The sequence below is a fragment of the Lithobates pipiens genome, unplaced genomic scaffold, assembly GCF_037356315.1.
Source record: "Lithobates pipiens isolate NorthernLeopardFrog02 unplaced genomic scaffold, aLitPip1_a1.2 Scaffold_8, whole genome shotgun sequence".
NCBI lineage: Eukaryota > Metazoa > Chordata > Amphibia > Anura > Ranidae > Lithobates > Lithobates pipiens.
The window spans coordinates 60,183,292-60,199,375 of NW_027507903.1; the positions used below are offsets into that span (position 1 = coordinate 60,183,292).

At 39.5% G+C, this 16,084-nt stretch overlaps 1 protein-coding gene across 4 annotated transcripts in view; it reads left to right on the plus strand.

Moving 5' to 3' along the window:
- Positions 1-16,084, plus strand: part of PDE8A (phosphodiesterase 8A) — a 448,334-nt gene that overhangs the window by 325,926 nt on the left and 106,324 nt on the right. For all 4 annotated transcript variants that reach the window (XM_077471009.1, XM_077471011.1, XM_077471008.1 and 1 more), the window contains one exon: positions 6,176-6,233. In XM_077471009.1, the coding sequence (XP_077327135.1) occupies positions 6,176-6,233 (58 nt within the window). The remainder of the gene's footprint in view (positions 1-6,175; positions 6,234-16,084) is intronic.

The window sequence follows — 16,084 nt, forward strand, 5'->3', positions numbered from 1 at the left end:
ATGTTATTTTAAAGGGATATTGAGGCGTTGAGAATTGTTGTTTTGCATAATAAAGCTTTTTGTAACCATTTGTAATAATTACCATTTATGTTGTATACCATCTCATGTTGTAAAGAGCTGAGCAAACTGTTGGCGCTATATAAAACCTGTATAATAATAATAAATAATAATAATTTATGTTGCTGTAATCGTTAACGTGTTAGACATAACGTATTTGTTGACAAACTTCACCAGCATACTAGACATGTGCGGTCTGTTTAGTTCCGAATCGAAATTCAGACAAAATTTTCGCTATTCAGAAATTCAAATGTATCTGAATTACAATAGTAACGAATTTAAACAATTCCAAAATAACAAAACGTACTGAAAATGAAATTTGAAAAATAATTCGAATTCAAATTTGATTACATCAAGAAGAGAATAAAATAGAATAGAAAATAAAAGAATAGAATCAAGTAGAATAGAAAATAAATGAATAGAATAAAAGATAATAGAATAGAAAATGAATAGAATAGAAAAGAAAAAAAATCAATAGACTATAATAACATAGAAAGAAGATAATCATCTTCTGAAATTCAAATTTCCAATAGAATTAATTTGAATAGAATAGATTAAAATAGAAAAGACTAGAATAGAAAAAAAACAATAGAATACAATAGAAAGACTGTAACCATCTTCCAAAATTGTAATTTGGAATAGAATAATTATGAAAAGAAAAGAATAGAATGGAATAAACAATAGAAAAAAATAGAAATCCGAAATTCGAATAGAACACATTCTAATTCTAATGCCAATTAAAATTTTCCGAATTCAGTCAAATTTAATTCAATTTGACCAAATTCAGAAAATTTGGATCGACTTTGAAAACGAATAAACAAAACGAATGCCCTGTACACACGGTCGGACATTCCGACAACAAAATCCGTTGGATTTTTTCCAACGGATTTTGGCCCAAACTTTCATACACACGGTCGCACAAAGTTGTCGGAAAATCTGATCGTTCAGAATGCGGTGACGTAGAACACGTACGACAGGACTATAAACAGGCCAGTAGCCAATAGCTTTTGTCTCGTAATTTATTCTGAGCATGTGTGGCACTTTGTCCATCGGAATTGTCTACACACGATCAGAATTTAAACGATCGTATTTTGTTGTCGGACATTTTTAGATCCAGCTCTCAAACTTTGTGTATCAGAAATTCCGATGGAAAAAGTCAGATGGAGCTCACACACGATCGGATTTTCTGACAGCAAGATCTGATCGCACATTTTCCGTCGGAAAGTCCGACTGTGTGTACAGGGCATAATTATGAACACGAATAAACAAAACGAATTATGAAAACTAAATTAATTAAATTAAATTATTTAAATAACGAAACAAAACCAGATGCAGATGTCTACAGTATACCATGTTGTATTAATATTTATCAGTTGAACTGAGCATTGCCTGTCTATATATATATATATATATATATATATATATATATATATATGGTCTTCTGCAGGTTAATACCATAATGTTCTAGTATGCACCACATGTGAATACAGAGAGTACTGTAGATGTGCCAGTGATGTCATCAGCTGGATCTGATGACTATATCTACTAAATGGCACAAATTTAGACCCATTGAAAGGTGCGTACAGGTAAGACTTTTTATAAGCTGACCAGTAGGACAAAGATAAACTTTACTACCGTTTTAAAGAGAAACGTTTTTGCTATGCTATCTTTGCAGAACTTTTTTTTTAATTAAATGCATTGAACTTTACCTGAACCCCTTAATATATATTTTCTGAAAGCATAGGACCTGTAGAATGAAATTACGGTAATTGCACATTTTTTTAACCACTTGCTGCCTGCCCACAATGTACTGCGGGTGAGTGGTAGCTGTGGGGAAAGCGGCATACCTGTACGTCGCTGCCAACTTCCGAGTTTACACAGCGGGAGCCTGTCAGCAAGTCCCAGCCAATGATTCATGGCCGGGACCTGCTGATCAGCTGTGTGCAATCGCAGCCCAGAGCTCTGTGTTGGTAAAAAAAACAGAGCTCTGTACCAAGGGATCTTTCATCTGTCAGAGACTGAAAGGTCATGAAAAGCAGCACACTTTACACACATTACACATAGTTAGGCACACATTTAACCCTCAGATCACCCTAGATGTTAACCCCTTTCCAGCCAGTGTCATTAGTATGGTGACAGTGTATAGTATTATCACCGATCATTGTATTAATGTTAGTGGCAGTTGGTCAGTTCCCCCCCAGCATCAGTTAATGTCAGATTGATCACCGCAGTATCGCAGTCCCATTATATGTCACTGATTTACATTTTTTTTATATATACAGTATACCATAGTTCATAAGCACTATTATTGTCACACAAACTAATCAGTAAACACTTATTAGGATTTATTATCAAAATCATGTAGCAGAATACATTTTGGTCAAAATTTATGAAGAAATTAAATTTTTTACATTTTATTTTTTTTTTTGGATTGAAAATGTTCTTGGTTTTTTTGTTTATATCAGAAAAAAAATAAAAACCCAGAGGTGACTAAATACCACCAAAAGAAAGCTATATTTTTGTGAAAAGAGGGATAAAAAAAATGTTGTTTGGGTAAAACTTTGCATGACCACGCAATCACCAGTTAACTGCTTAACCTCCCTGGCGGTGATCCCGAGTCTGGCTCGGGTTGGGATTTTACTATCATAATCGGTAACCCCGAGCCAGACTCGGGATCACATCGCTGAATACAGGGAGGACACGGAGAAGTTACTTACCTTGTCCCCTGGATCCAGCGATGTCCTCCGTGCTGTGTGATCGAGCTGTCCTCCGCTCGATTCACAGTGCCGAATGCCGCCGAGCTCCGTACCCTGCGATGTTACGGCGCACGGGAGCGGAGATCGGCGCCAAATTCAAAAAAGTAAAAGTACACAAAACACACACAGTACTGTAATCTTACAGATTACAGTACTGTATAAAAAAAATACACACCCCCTTTGTCCCTAGTGGTCTGTGCAGTGCCCTGCATGCACTTTTATATTATAAATACTGTTTTTTCTGCCTGGAATTTGGAGATTGTCCATAGCAACCAGAAAGTGTCCCTTTTTCAGTGTTTTAGGATTTGATTACATTATTGAATAATTTTTATTATTATTTATTATATTATAAACTTTATCATACCCGGGATGTCTGCTAGACTCTGGTTTGAACAGATTTAAGAGAGTTATTCCTAAGAATTACAGGACTACAATTTAAAATGCTAAATTTCCATGCAAAATAATTGTACCGCTTTCAGCACCTAAAACCAGAACGAATCATACCGCCAGGGAGGTTAAGGACCGCCTCCTGCACATATACGTTGGCAGAATGGCACGGCTGGGCACAAGCATGTACCGGTACGTTGCTCTTTAAGTGCCCAGCCGTGGTTCGGGAGTGCGCTGCCGGTGGCATGCTCCCAACCCGGTCCTGAGCTCCGTGACCGCGGGACCACCGGACCCGATCACTGCTGGTGTCCCACGATTGAGTCACAGAGCCGAAGAACGAGGAGAGGTCTGTGTAAACAAACCTCTCCTCCGTGCTTCTTACTGGGCCTGTCACTGATCGTCTGTTCCCTGTTATAGGGAAAGACGATCAGTGATGTCACATGCCAGGCCACGCCCCCTACAATAAAAAAACCACATAACGTCACACATAACCCTCCTCCCCCTCCTAGTGGTTAACTCCTTCACTGTCAGTGTCATTTACACAGGAATCAGTGCATTTAAATAGCACTGATTGCTGTATAAATGACAGTGGTCCCAAAAATGTCCGATGCGTCCGCCATAATGTAGCAGTCACAATAAAAATCGCTGATCGCTGCCATTACTAGTAAAAAAAAGAAAATATTAAGAAAAATGCTATAAAACGATCCCCTATTTTGTAAACGCTATAACTTTTGCTCAAACCAATCAATAATCGCTAATTGTGATTTTTTTTTTTACCAAAAATATGTAGAAGAATACGTATCGGCCTAAACTGAGGAAAAAAATGTGTTTTTTATACATTTTTTGGGGATATTTATTATAGCAAAAAGTAAAAAATAGTGTGTCAAGTAAGTAATCACCAGAAACAGTATGTCAAGCCTCAAAATTGTGTGCAGCCGTAAAATGGCAAAAAACTAAGATTCACAAATTTGTATATAGGCACCGTTAAGCCTTTTGCTGCCAGGTCTGTATGGCATACAGACCTACAGTGCTGCTTCCAGCTGGCCCTGTCCATTCCACCTCTGCCATAAGCTCATGGTCACTTGAACCATGAACTTATAGCAGAATTGTTCAGCAGGTGATGCTGAACAAACTGATAGTTCAGATCAGTGGCTAATAAGTTGAATCCCTGTGCAGGTAAACACTGCCCTCCATGGGTGAACGCCTTTTTGCATAAGTTCGATTTTCACTATATCACAAAAAGGCGCACCTATTAGCTCCTATGTTTCGCAAGAATTTTGTAAAATTTTCATGTTGGTATCTGCTAATGATGTATTTTTAGCAAAAAATATTGTTCTGATAAACAGTTTCTCACATATCGCAGCCCTTACAAATCAGTCACACCTTCTTTTTATTCTACTGATCATGTGCTTTCAGAAAATGTATGGTTTGGGGGGTCTTTTACAAACTCTGAACGCTGTAAGTGCAAAATTAAAACCTCCAGATTTTTAGAGAAGTACCGTATGGTTATTTACATTTTTGCGTACATTTAATTTTCACCATTTTGCAAAAAATACAATTTAAAATTAACAAAAATGGGTTATTTATTTACTCAATACAGGTTAAGCTTTTATGTTTACTAGGGATTTAACAGATATATTTTTTTTAAATATGCTGTGTTTGTATCTGCTAATAATGATTTTAGTGTATTTTTAACGAAAATATCGTTTTGGTAAACATTTGCACAAATATCGCAAGCCTTAAAAATCAGTAGCACCTTCTTTTTATTCTACTGGTCATGTGCTTTCACAAAATATATGGTTTGGGGGGTCTTTTACAAACTAGAAAAATAAGAAAAGAGAAAAATAAAGAAAAGCAATGCAAAAATTATCTGGCCACCTGAGTTTACAAGTGAAGCGCAGGGCCTGGCGGTGAAAGTGTTAAAAACCTTTACAGCTCTTCATTTTAAAGTTAACCATAAACAACAGCCCTAGAATTATTCTTCCCACGCTGGTGTGCAGATATGTGTTCATCAATTAGTATTTATGTTCATCAATTAGTATTTATGTACCCCCCCCCCCCCTTTTAGCTTTTTACTTATATGTAGGTGGGGAGGGGGGCCTTTAAATTGTCTTTATTTTCTTAATCACTTTATTAGATTTTTATAATTTTTTTAAACTAACTACTGCTTTTAGTTAACTTTATCGATGTTACAATGGGGCTTACAAGCACCCATTCTGTTAGCATTGAGTTAGTTACAGGTAGACCCCTAATGCCTCCCCTGCACTATGCCCAAGCAGATTGGGGACAGAGAGTCGCTGAACTGCTTCTTACCCACCCACCACTGTGTGGGATTTGATAACTGTGAGCCCAAAAGTGCTTAGAGCGCCATTTATAGCAGTAGCAGTGTATGTAGGTGAAGGTACACTTTCTTTAGTTAGAACCCATTCACACTGCATTGTCCTGTGTTGTCAAAGTGAATGGGTAGGAACACACCTGAACACATGACAATGTGGTGCAGGTTGCATTTTTTTTTTTTTTGCAGCACAACACAGAGCACACTGTGCATTGTGCTGCACTACAGCATAGAGCACTCGCTTGAAGCCGTGTGTAAAATGAGGGGACTACTGCGCAAGGGGATAAAGTGCATTACCACATCTAGGGCATGTAACCACATGTGGTGTGGTGTTAATTGGGCCTTTCTGCTTGACAGGCAGCCCAGGGCTAACTGATTTCCCCAGTTAAGATTTTTTTTTAATGCTACCATGTTACAGTTTGTTACATTCATAACTCATTTTACATTCATAACTTACATTGTACTCTAAATGTTGACAACATTTATTGAAAAACGCTTCCATTTTTAAATTAGTCACCTAATCAAACCACATTCCAGTTCAGAGTAGACAGTTATACTATTTTTGCGTATTTTCTTTGTGTTAAATTATGCTCATTTTTTTTAACATATATTTTTCTCTTTTTATGTCCTGCTATTGAAGACAAAGTGATCGAGACGAAACGTCAATAATGCCTCTAATATCTGCTGGGTTTACCAGGGTAAGTGTAATATTTGCTTTTTATTAACCACTTTAATACTGGCACTTTCACCCCCCTCCTACCCAGGCCAATTTTAACTTTCAGTGCTGTGGCAATTTGAATGACAATTGCACAGTCATGCAGCACTGTACCTAAATTAAATTTTTATAATTTTTCTGATACAGGTAGACCTTTCCTTTGGTGGTATTTAACCACCACTGGATTTTTAATTTTTTGCTAAACAAGTTTAAAAAGACCAAACATTTTGAAAAAATAAAATAATTCTTAGTTTCTGTTGTAAAACTTTGCAAATAAGTACTTTTTCTTCTTCGCTGATGTGCACTGATGAAGCTGCCCCGATGTGCATTGATGAGGAGGCACTGATGAGGCTGCACTGACAAGCACAGATAGGCAACACTAATGGGCACTGAAAAGCTGTGCTGATATATATATCACATTCACAATCATATGTATAAATCACATCCACTTATGTAAATGTTTTTTTTTCTTGTCATGATTGAAAAAGTTAAAAATTTAATTTGTTCATATTTTAAACAATAGCACCATATGCCTGAAAAGTCAATTTTTTCCAATTCCTATATATACTAATTTTAGAACCCGGCATAGTATATCATTAATTGTGTTGTCTACAGTGTCACACTGTGGTGACAGCATTTATATATCTATACAATTTAAGCTGCACTGATAGGCGACACTGATGGGCACTTATAAGCTGCACTGAGGAGGAGAGGGGCGGGAGGAGAAGGAGCAGATCAGCTCTCTCCTCTCCCATCCATGCGAAGAAGTCAGTGCAGGCTCTGGGCTGTATGATAGAACTGCTCTCAGCTCAGAGTCCTGCTGAGGATACACTGATAGACGCGCCTGATGCGCTCTCCATAGAGGACTCCATGGACATCCTGCCAGAACTGGAGAGCCGGGCTGTAGCCATCTTTTGGCTATAGCGCAAGCAGGAACCAGTTAAAGTGAATGTAATCCCTAATAATGAACTTCTCTTATTTTCTTCCCTTTGGTCTGTTAAATATTTATTAAGTGCAAAGAATTACCTAGTGATCATGTCAGAAATTCAGCGCTATGTCTTGTGTCTTCTGCACAATTCCAGTGGTATTGTCTTCTCAAAGAGTCTAATTAGGCCTCCTAGTTCTTATCTTTGACCAAGGAACAATTAATCTCAATATTTTAGAACAGCCTTTCTCAGCCAGGATTCCATGGGACCCTAGAGTTTTTCGAGAGGTTGCTAGGGGTTCTTGAGTGTTGAGCCTCTGAGATAAGTTACCAGTGACACCAATGATCTTTTAGAGCATCTATAAGGAAGGTATTTTTCCCACTGATCATAAATGTAAGAGCCATTTCCCACTGAGTTCCAATGCAATGGTGCCCTTTTCCCAATGACCACCAATGTAAGGTGATCTTTTTCCCACAGGCCGAAAAAAGCAAAGAGGTCCTTTTTATTGAACACCAATATAAGGGAGCACTACACTACAATTGTCACCATCTGCATTTCTTTTTATGGCCATTATTATTTGTTTTGTTTGATTATTTTTACTAGAAATAATTTTAGCAAAATATATTGAAATAAATAGTTGCTCTGGGTGTCAAGTACTTTCGTACAGTGTGCATGATAACATCAGGAATATACTGATTCTTGCTGCTGTGTTAGACACATGTGAAGGGCTAGCTGCAGTGAAAGGTTATGGGCGGCCACAGCTATTCGTGGCTGTTCGCTCAGTGTGCATCCAGCAGTGACCACCACAGATAATTCCTAGCTGTGTGAACAGTCACAAATAGCTGCCGTCGCCGACAACCTATCCTTCAAGTGTACAGGCTGCAGCTAGCCACTCGAAGGTGTCAAACAGAGCTACATGAATCAATAGATTCCTGTCACTACCATTTTCACCAGGGCAAAATGCCTGTGTGACTGTAGCCACATTTCATATTCTTTTATTTATTCTTATATCTCAACTAAATGTTCATGCCAATGTACCCTGAGCTAAAGATAATGTAATTTTTATCAGGGGTTCCCTGAGACCCAAAGTTCTTTCACATTACAAAGGCTGTTGTAGAGAATACAAGGGTTTAAAGGAGAGGTCCAATCTCCCCCCACCACACCCCCCCCCCCCATTTCTTTTTAATAGTCAACAGCCTTGATTAGCCAAGGATCCAGCGTTGTCCTCGTCTGAGCCGATTCTTCAATCGGCTTCGGGTCCAGCCACCGGCATCTTGAATAAAGGTACCCGGCAGTGAAGCCTTGTAGGTTCACACCTGGTGTCCCACTCTGCTGCGCTTTGTGAATGGTCCTGCAATCTTCAGAGACCTGTGATGCAGGGGAGAGGGGGGCTAACTTCCACTCGGATCATCGCGCCAATCTGACCGGAAGTGGGAGCAGGTATTTGTCAAAACCAGGTACCCCGCTCCCCCCCCAAAAAGTGCCAAATGTGGCAGAAGAGGGGGCAGGATGTAAATAAGTGGAACGTACTAAAATTCCGCTTTTAGTAGATTAGTAGACACAATCTATGCGGTGAGACCACTCCACAAAAATCCTGTGTATCGTCAGCCCGCAACAAGACTTAGGAACTAGGTGCATGTTTAATAGATACATATATGGTTTTCTGTCTATGCAAGGTCTTTAAATGGGCAAACCATGGAGAAATGTGCAGTTACTGCAGAGATGTACTGCATAAAACATCAGAGCATTGGTACTGGATATACATGTGATAAGAATGGCTGGTATTAGGTACAATACCCATTGACCAAACTGTTGTATATTTACAAGTATGCTGCTTTCAGTGTTTGAAGAGCGAGCTGAACAAAATTCAGGTGTCATGCTTAGTTTCTACTGTTTTCATTTGTTCCATCTGTTGTGCAGGAGGCAGAGCATGCTGAAACAGATGTGTTTGCATAGGCCTGAGTTTTATGTGTTACATTTCACAAGATCAGCCGCATCCATATTGTGTGCATGTTGAGTTCACTTGTGAAATCTGAAGATGACATGACAGTTGTAGAGCTCATTTTTCCTGGAATATGCAGAGAACATTTTCAAAAGAAGAATATTCTCAAGCTGTTTCAGTTTGGTCTATACTTTGATCTATGTCCACCTTGGCAAAAAATAAAAACTTTGCAGTGAGTAATCCACTGTACAATAATCTCTGTATATTGTCAGCGTTTTTACTATACTTTAATACTCATATGACCATGCAGTTAGGTGTAAACAGAAGTTGCTCTTTACTTGAAGAATGGTCAGATGTTGGAGCTCTCTGACAAATGAGGAGCAGATGGTCAGCAGCCAGCACTAATACCAGCATGCCTTTCATTTGGACTTTGCTAGTGGTGGCATAAGGCACCAGCGGTGGTCATTAGGATGAATGGCAAGCTATTCACTAACTTTGCACTTTAGTCTACCTCCAGCTACAATCATCTGCGCTTATGAAAAATTCAAATGTTGTGTACACAAAGAGCCCCAAAATTTAACCTCTTGCTGATATGATGCCAAATCTATAACCTTCCTGAGGACCAAACTGTATTTAAAGCCCAGCTTTGGGCAAGGCTACTTTAGTTGTAAATTTAATTTGAAAGGATTAAAACAGGAAGTGGATAAAAAATAAAAACATTTTTTCTAGTAAAGTAGGTGAGGGGTTTGAACTTCTCTCTGGTTTTTAGTTCTGTCTTTGTCCTAATTTGAGTGGTTTTCCCTTGCATACTATGAGGTTGATTTATTAAAGCCAAATAGATTGTTCTCTTTCCAAAGCAATTCTCCCCGGGGCTTAGTAAATGAAGTAAGGCTCTGCTGACTCTCATCATCCAACCATGTGCAAGCAAAAACGCATTTTGAAGCTTACCATTCTATAGATGTGGTGGCTGCCAAAGGTTTCTTTGTTCATTTTATTTTATTTTCTGCTGGTGATCCTGTTAGTAACACACTTCATGTCCTAGAATGACAACGATAAGAACAGGAAGTATTAGGATTACAGATTACCACTCATCTCCATAACATACAAGTTAGGTGTTCTTAAGTCTACAGAGAGAACTGATAATACTGCTAACTAAATACAAGTAGTGTATGCCTGTACAATGTAGCAGAGGCAGAGTGCACAGGAAAGCTCAATGGATTTGTAGCAGGATTAAGAGGTATTTTTTTTAACTTATCGAGCCATTATAACAAAACACTTTAAATGGTATATACTAGCTCTCTAAAACATGCACTAGTCACCCCATACTTAAAAAGCCCTTGTTGGATCCCACCGGTCTTAACAATCTATGACCCATCTCCTTGCTCCCCTTTACCCTCAAAATTCATGAACATTTCTGGTCTACAACCGACTGATCTACCGCCTCACGAAGAATAACCTTCTTGATCCCCTTCCATCTGGATTTCACCAACAATACTCCACAGAATCTGCTCTCCTAAAACTCTCAAACGATTTACTAACAGCTAAAGTCAATGGTCACTATTCTGTACTCCTAACCACCCCCTCCTGCTCAAAAACTCCACTCCTGTGGTCTCTATGACTGTACTCTTCATTGATTCTTATCCTACCTATCCCACCGCACTTTCAGGGTGACTAACAATTCTACCTCTTCTGTCGGGGTCCTCCAAGGTTCTGTTCTTGCATCTCTACTATTCGTGATCTACACCTCCTCCCTGGGTCAGCTGATAGTCTACCATGACTTTCAATACCATTTCTACGCTGATAACACCCAAATCTATGTCTCTACCCCTCAGCTCATTCCATCAGTGTCCACACGCATCACTAATTTAGACAGACATATCAGTCTGGATGTCACATAACTTCCTCAAACTCTATCCAACATATTTCCTCCCTCATGTGCCCCTTTCCCTGACTTCTCTGTCAAGATAGATGGCACAACCTTCATGCCAGGGTACTAGGTGTAATCCTGGGCTCTAAATGGTAATTTTGGTCCCGTGTCCAATCACTGTCCAAATCTTGGGCACCTGACACCATGCTGCTTACACGCTGAAAGTGATGAGAGACACTATATTGGAATGTATCTGTTATACTTCCTTTAACTGGACCGTGTGAGTGACCTTCTTTTGGGTGCTTGGAGGACATTTTATACACATGTATACTATTTTGCCTCCCCTCTCCTTTCAGTGGGCTTGAACAATTCTTGGTTTAATGAATTTGATTTGATGTTTTGTTACCTGCACTGGCCTGCTCCCATGTCCACCAATCGCCCCCCCCCCCCCCCCCCCCGGGATAAGGATCTTGCCTTGGTTCCACTTTCCACTTCTGCGTGGATCCCTGCCATTCTAGCAGTGATTGAACTATTAAACTACACTTCCATCTCTGCCTTCTGAAGAAGCTGCTCACTCTGCAAAACATCATTAAAGAGGAAGAAAATTCTCCCACTCTGATGCTTCTCTTCATTTAGTCCATTATAATAAGTAATTATCAGACTATAGCCACTGTAATCCAGCCCAAATTGCATATTACTTACTGTTTAAAGAAACTTTAAAAAACTTGTTTCCAGGGGTTAGGCAGCGCCATCTTAAGTATTGTTTTCTGAGTCCACAGTGGAGTGTATTTCTGCCCTTACATTGAGCACTTCCTGTACTGTTAACCAAGCCTCCTTCTCAATCCAACATTTCTATGGCAACCCTGCTTCCCTGTTCATAGCTTACTTATTTATTTCATAGTATTTACTTGTACTGATGTCTAATGTTTCCCTTTGTCAAACTTATCAGCTTCAGCTGATAAGACTGCAGCAATGGCCAAGTTTAGACTGTATGTGAGGTCACATGGTGTGTAGGAGGAAGCTCTGAGTGATTAGCAGAGTTCAGTGTTGTGCCATAGGAAGTCCTGATAACAGAAAGATAAGACATAGAGAGTGTGCCTTAAATCAGGGGAGATCTGGGCATGCTCAGTGACTTCATTCTACAGAACAACAAGGATTACAACAATACTAAGCAAGTAAGGAGATATCTACAAGCAGTGTTCATTAGGGTTTTTTATGCTGATTTACATGGGACAAAGTTGTGGGGGAGGGTTTACAACCACTTTAAATGGTTGGAGATTGTGTTCCCTTGTACTGTACCCCACCCCAGAATCAGGGTATTAGATCTATACCTGTGTAGTTGCCAAGGAAAATGCTCTCCATTATTGTAGAGGCTGATGTTTTTATAATAAATGTGTGATTTTTAACCAGATTTATGTAATAAGATTTATATTTTGGAATAAATGTGTCTATGGGGTGCCGGGAATGTCCATGTATGTTTTTTTTTTTTTTTTATCAATTAGATTTCTAGAGATAGGACATGTTATCCCCTGTCCTCCTGGGTTTTTGATTTGGTGCTAGCCCAAGGTCTGGACACTGTCATACATACACAGGTTCTTAACCAATACACCGCAAAGGTTTTAAGTCACTCCCTGGTTAACTCTCGCCTCGACTACTGAAACTCCCTCATTGGATTACATTTCAGTCCATCATGAATGCTTCTGCCAGATTCATCCGCCTTATCACCCACTCTGTGTCCTCCACCTCTGTCTGCCAATCCCGCCACTGGCTTCTACTCACCCAATGAATAAAATTCAGTATACTAACAACTTACAAAGCCATCCTTAACTCGGCCCCCAACTACATCACTAACCTAGTCTCAAAATACCAACCAAATCGTTATCTTTATTCCTCCCAAGACCTCCTGCTCTCTAGCTCCCTTGTCACCTCCTCCCATGCTCACCTCCAGCACTTCTGCAGAACCTATCCCATCCTCTGGAACTTCCTACCCCAATCCTCCCTCCACCTAACAACTGTACTTTTAAAACTCTTATCAGCTCATCCCCCACAGTTATTACCTTTTGTATCACTTGAAACTCCCTATTAGATTGTAAGCTCTAACAAGCAGGGCCCTCCGATTCCTCTTGTATTGTAAATGCACTGTCTGCCCTCATGTTGTAAAGCAAACTGTTGGAACTATATAAATCTATATTAATAATAATGATAATATTATTTAATAAACCAAAAGGGAACAAATAACTAAAGTACATTGTTAGGTTTAGGCTGCATTCACACTGACACGGCTGCTTTAATGAGGCATTTGTTTTTGCATCTGCATCCACCCTGAGCTGTGTGTAGACAGACTATGGAAGTGGATGAAAATGCTAAATTTGATGTGCGTGCAGAAGCAGGTTCACAACCCCAAATGCTCTCCTTTTGACATGCAGCTGTGCTCGTGCAACCACTGTGTTCACTTCCATAGACTTCCTGCTCACAGCTAACACTTTCTCACTTTGCTCAGTGCTCTGGTCCTTTAAGTAGCATTTATTAGCGACAAGGTGAAGAAGGATACATCTGTGCCCCAGTCTCACTGAGGTTTTGTATTGCCAAACAGTTGCTGTTCTAATTACAGTTTGAATAAGTTGTAATTGCTGGGTTTTGGTCTTTTGTCAGCCTTAATTACTGTGTACTAAATAAAACCTAAGGGTATTAGTCCACACCTAGGAATTTTACAGATATAGAATACAGTGAGAGTCAGGAGCGATGGTATGTACTATTCAGGAGAATAGTGAAATTGCATAGAGGGCTTTTTGTAATATTTTGCGAATGGTGAGCTTACACTTTAAATATATCTAAAACATGCAATGTCTGGTATACGGGAATGTGTTTGTGATTGGCTTATTAGCCCACTGATTGACCCGCGTTGGCTAAAAAAAAAATGTTAACCCAATTTACTAACCAGCCCATGTTTCCCTGCACAGCTCTGTCAGACTAGTTAGTGTCTCATTTATGCAGCATAAAATTACATTTTTCTAAGCATGTCTGAGTGATTCATGCCCTCCACACCAATAAACCTATAGGTTTTATACAACAGCATAATAGATTATTTAAAAAAAAGAGCTGGATGCATTCCTAACTGCACAATATGTAGTGGGAACACAAGGGATTGGTGATCCAGAGAATTTCTGATTGCTTGTTGGATCAGGAGAGATTTTGTTTCCCACGCTGGAGCAAATTGGATCATACTTTATTGTTTTTTTTTTTTTGCCTTCCTCTGGATCAAATGTGGGTATAAGATTGCGTGTATGGAGGTTTTCTATTTGTTTCTTTTTTTACTATTGGTTGAACTAGATGGACTTTTGTTTATTTTCAGCCTATGTAACCTGTCCCATGGACCCGTCCATGCATTGTTAACCTGCCCAAACCGCTAAATATTGGCTATCCTACAGGTACCTGGCTTAGTGTAGGACTTCATCACAGAAACCTCTATAGCTAATAGCTGAAAACAAAAAGTGGAATCAAATGTTATAATGTTTTGACTGCAAGGTATTTTATGTCACACTCAAGCATTTATAAATGCATGTTATGGCTATGTTTGTGGTTAAGTGATTTTCAAATTGCAGTGCACATACAATGATTCTGATTATTTAGTCACCCTGATTGCCTTAGAGCAGTGGTTCTCAGGCTGTGGTCTACCTCTTGCCAGGCCACAGTTTTCTATCTGCTCCAACAGCTAGAGTCTATTTCAGGGATCTCCAAACTACGGCCCTCCCACTGTTGCGGAGCTACACGTTCCATGAGGCATTGTAAAACTCTGACATTCGCAGACATGACTAGGCATGATGGGAATTGTAGCTCCTAAACAACTGGAGGGCCATAGTTTGGAGACTCCTGGAACTATAGCTCATTGATTCTCAACCACCGGGCCATGGTCCGTGGCCTCCTTCCTGCCAGGCCACAGCTTACTGTCTGCTCCAACAGCTAGAGTCTAGCTAACTGCATGAGGCCTCAGGACAGAGGACGTGAAAGGCTTTCTTATAGGTGTATCAAGAGGGGATCAAATTTGCTATACATTTATTTGCACTATATTTGTAAAGTGAAGGGGTTTGCTGATATAATTATAGTAAAATCTGTGCATGCATCACTGATTAACGAATGAACAAGATTTTTGAGGGTGGCAGGTGGGTACTGGGATGAGACCAGGCAGGACATACATGTTCATGTAGGGGTTCAGGAAGAATTTAGAGTTCCTGGACATCAAGGGTGCTGTGCAAGGGATTAATACATCTTACATCGGTTCAGGTATTACCAGCAATAGAATAAGAAGAGGTGCAGGGTGGCCCTGGGAGAAAGGATTTTGATTACTACACAAGATTCCAAACACGTTGCACAGACCTCATTCCAGACACTCGCTGCGGCGCCTCATGTGTGTTGAGACCAAGTGTTTTGGGCACATATGGTGCCTGTGATAGTACAGCAGGCACAGAGGGTTGCCATCCCATTCATCCCAGGGTTCAGGGGGAAATCTGAGCCCATCTCCATTGCACCTTCATTTCTTCATTTTTACTGTCTCTCCAAACTCTCCCTCTACTGTACTTTCGCATCTGAACACTGCAGATTGGAAAGCTATACATCAAATTTTAAACTAAAGCTTAAAAATGAACATATTCTTAAAGGGCGTTGAGATATAAAGCAAGCCACATTGTAGAAAAAGATGAATAGATAACCAAAACCAATTCATAATATCCCAATCCAAGTACAGTAACATTTACATAAATTTTGCAATAAAGTATATTTTTTGGACATTTTTAGTTTGGTTTGGTGGTATGTTCAACCTTGTTTCAATGTAGTCAGGTCTTTCTGCAAAACCCCCCAATAGAATCAATAGTGGAATATGTTTGACATTCTTTTTCTGCTTTACATCTCAAAGACATTTTATGGTAATGCTTAAAGTGATATTAAAGGTTCAGTTTTTATTTTTCTAAAATAATAAACATGTTATACTTACCTACTCTGCGCAATGGTTTTGCACAGAGCAACCCCAATCCTCCTCTTCTGGGGTTTCCCACTGGCACTCCTAGCTCCCCCCCACTTCGAGTACCAGTCCAGCAAGCTGCTTG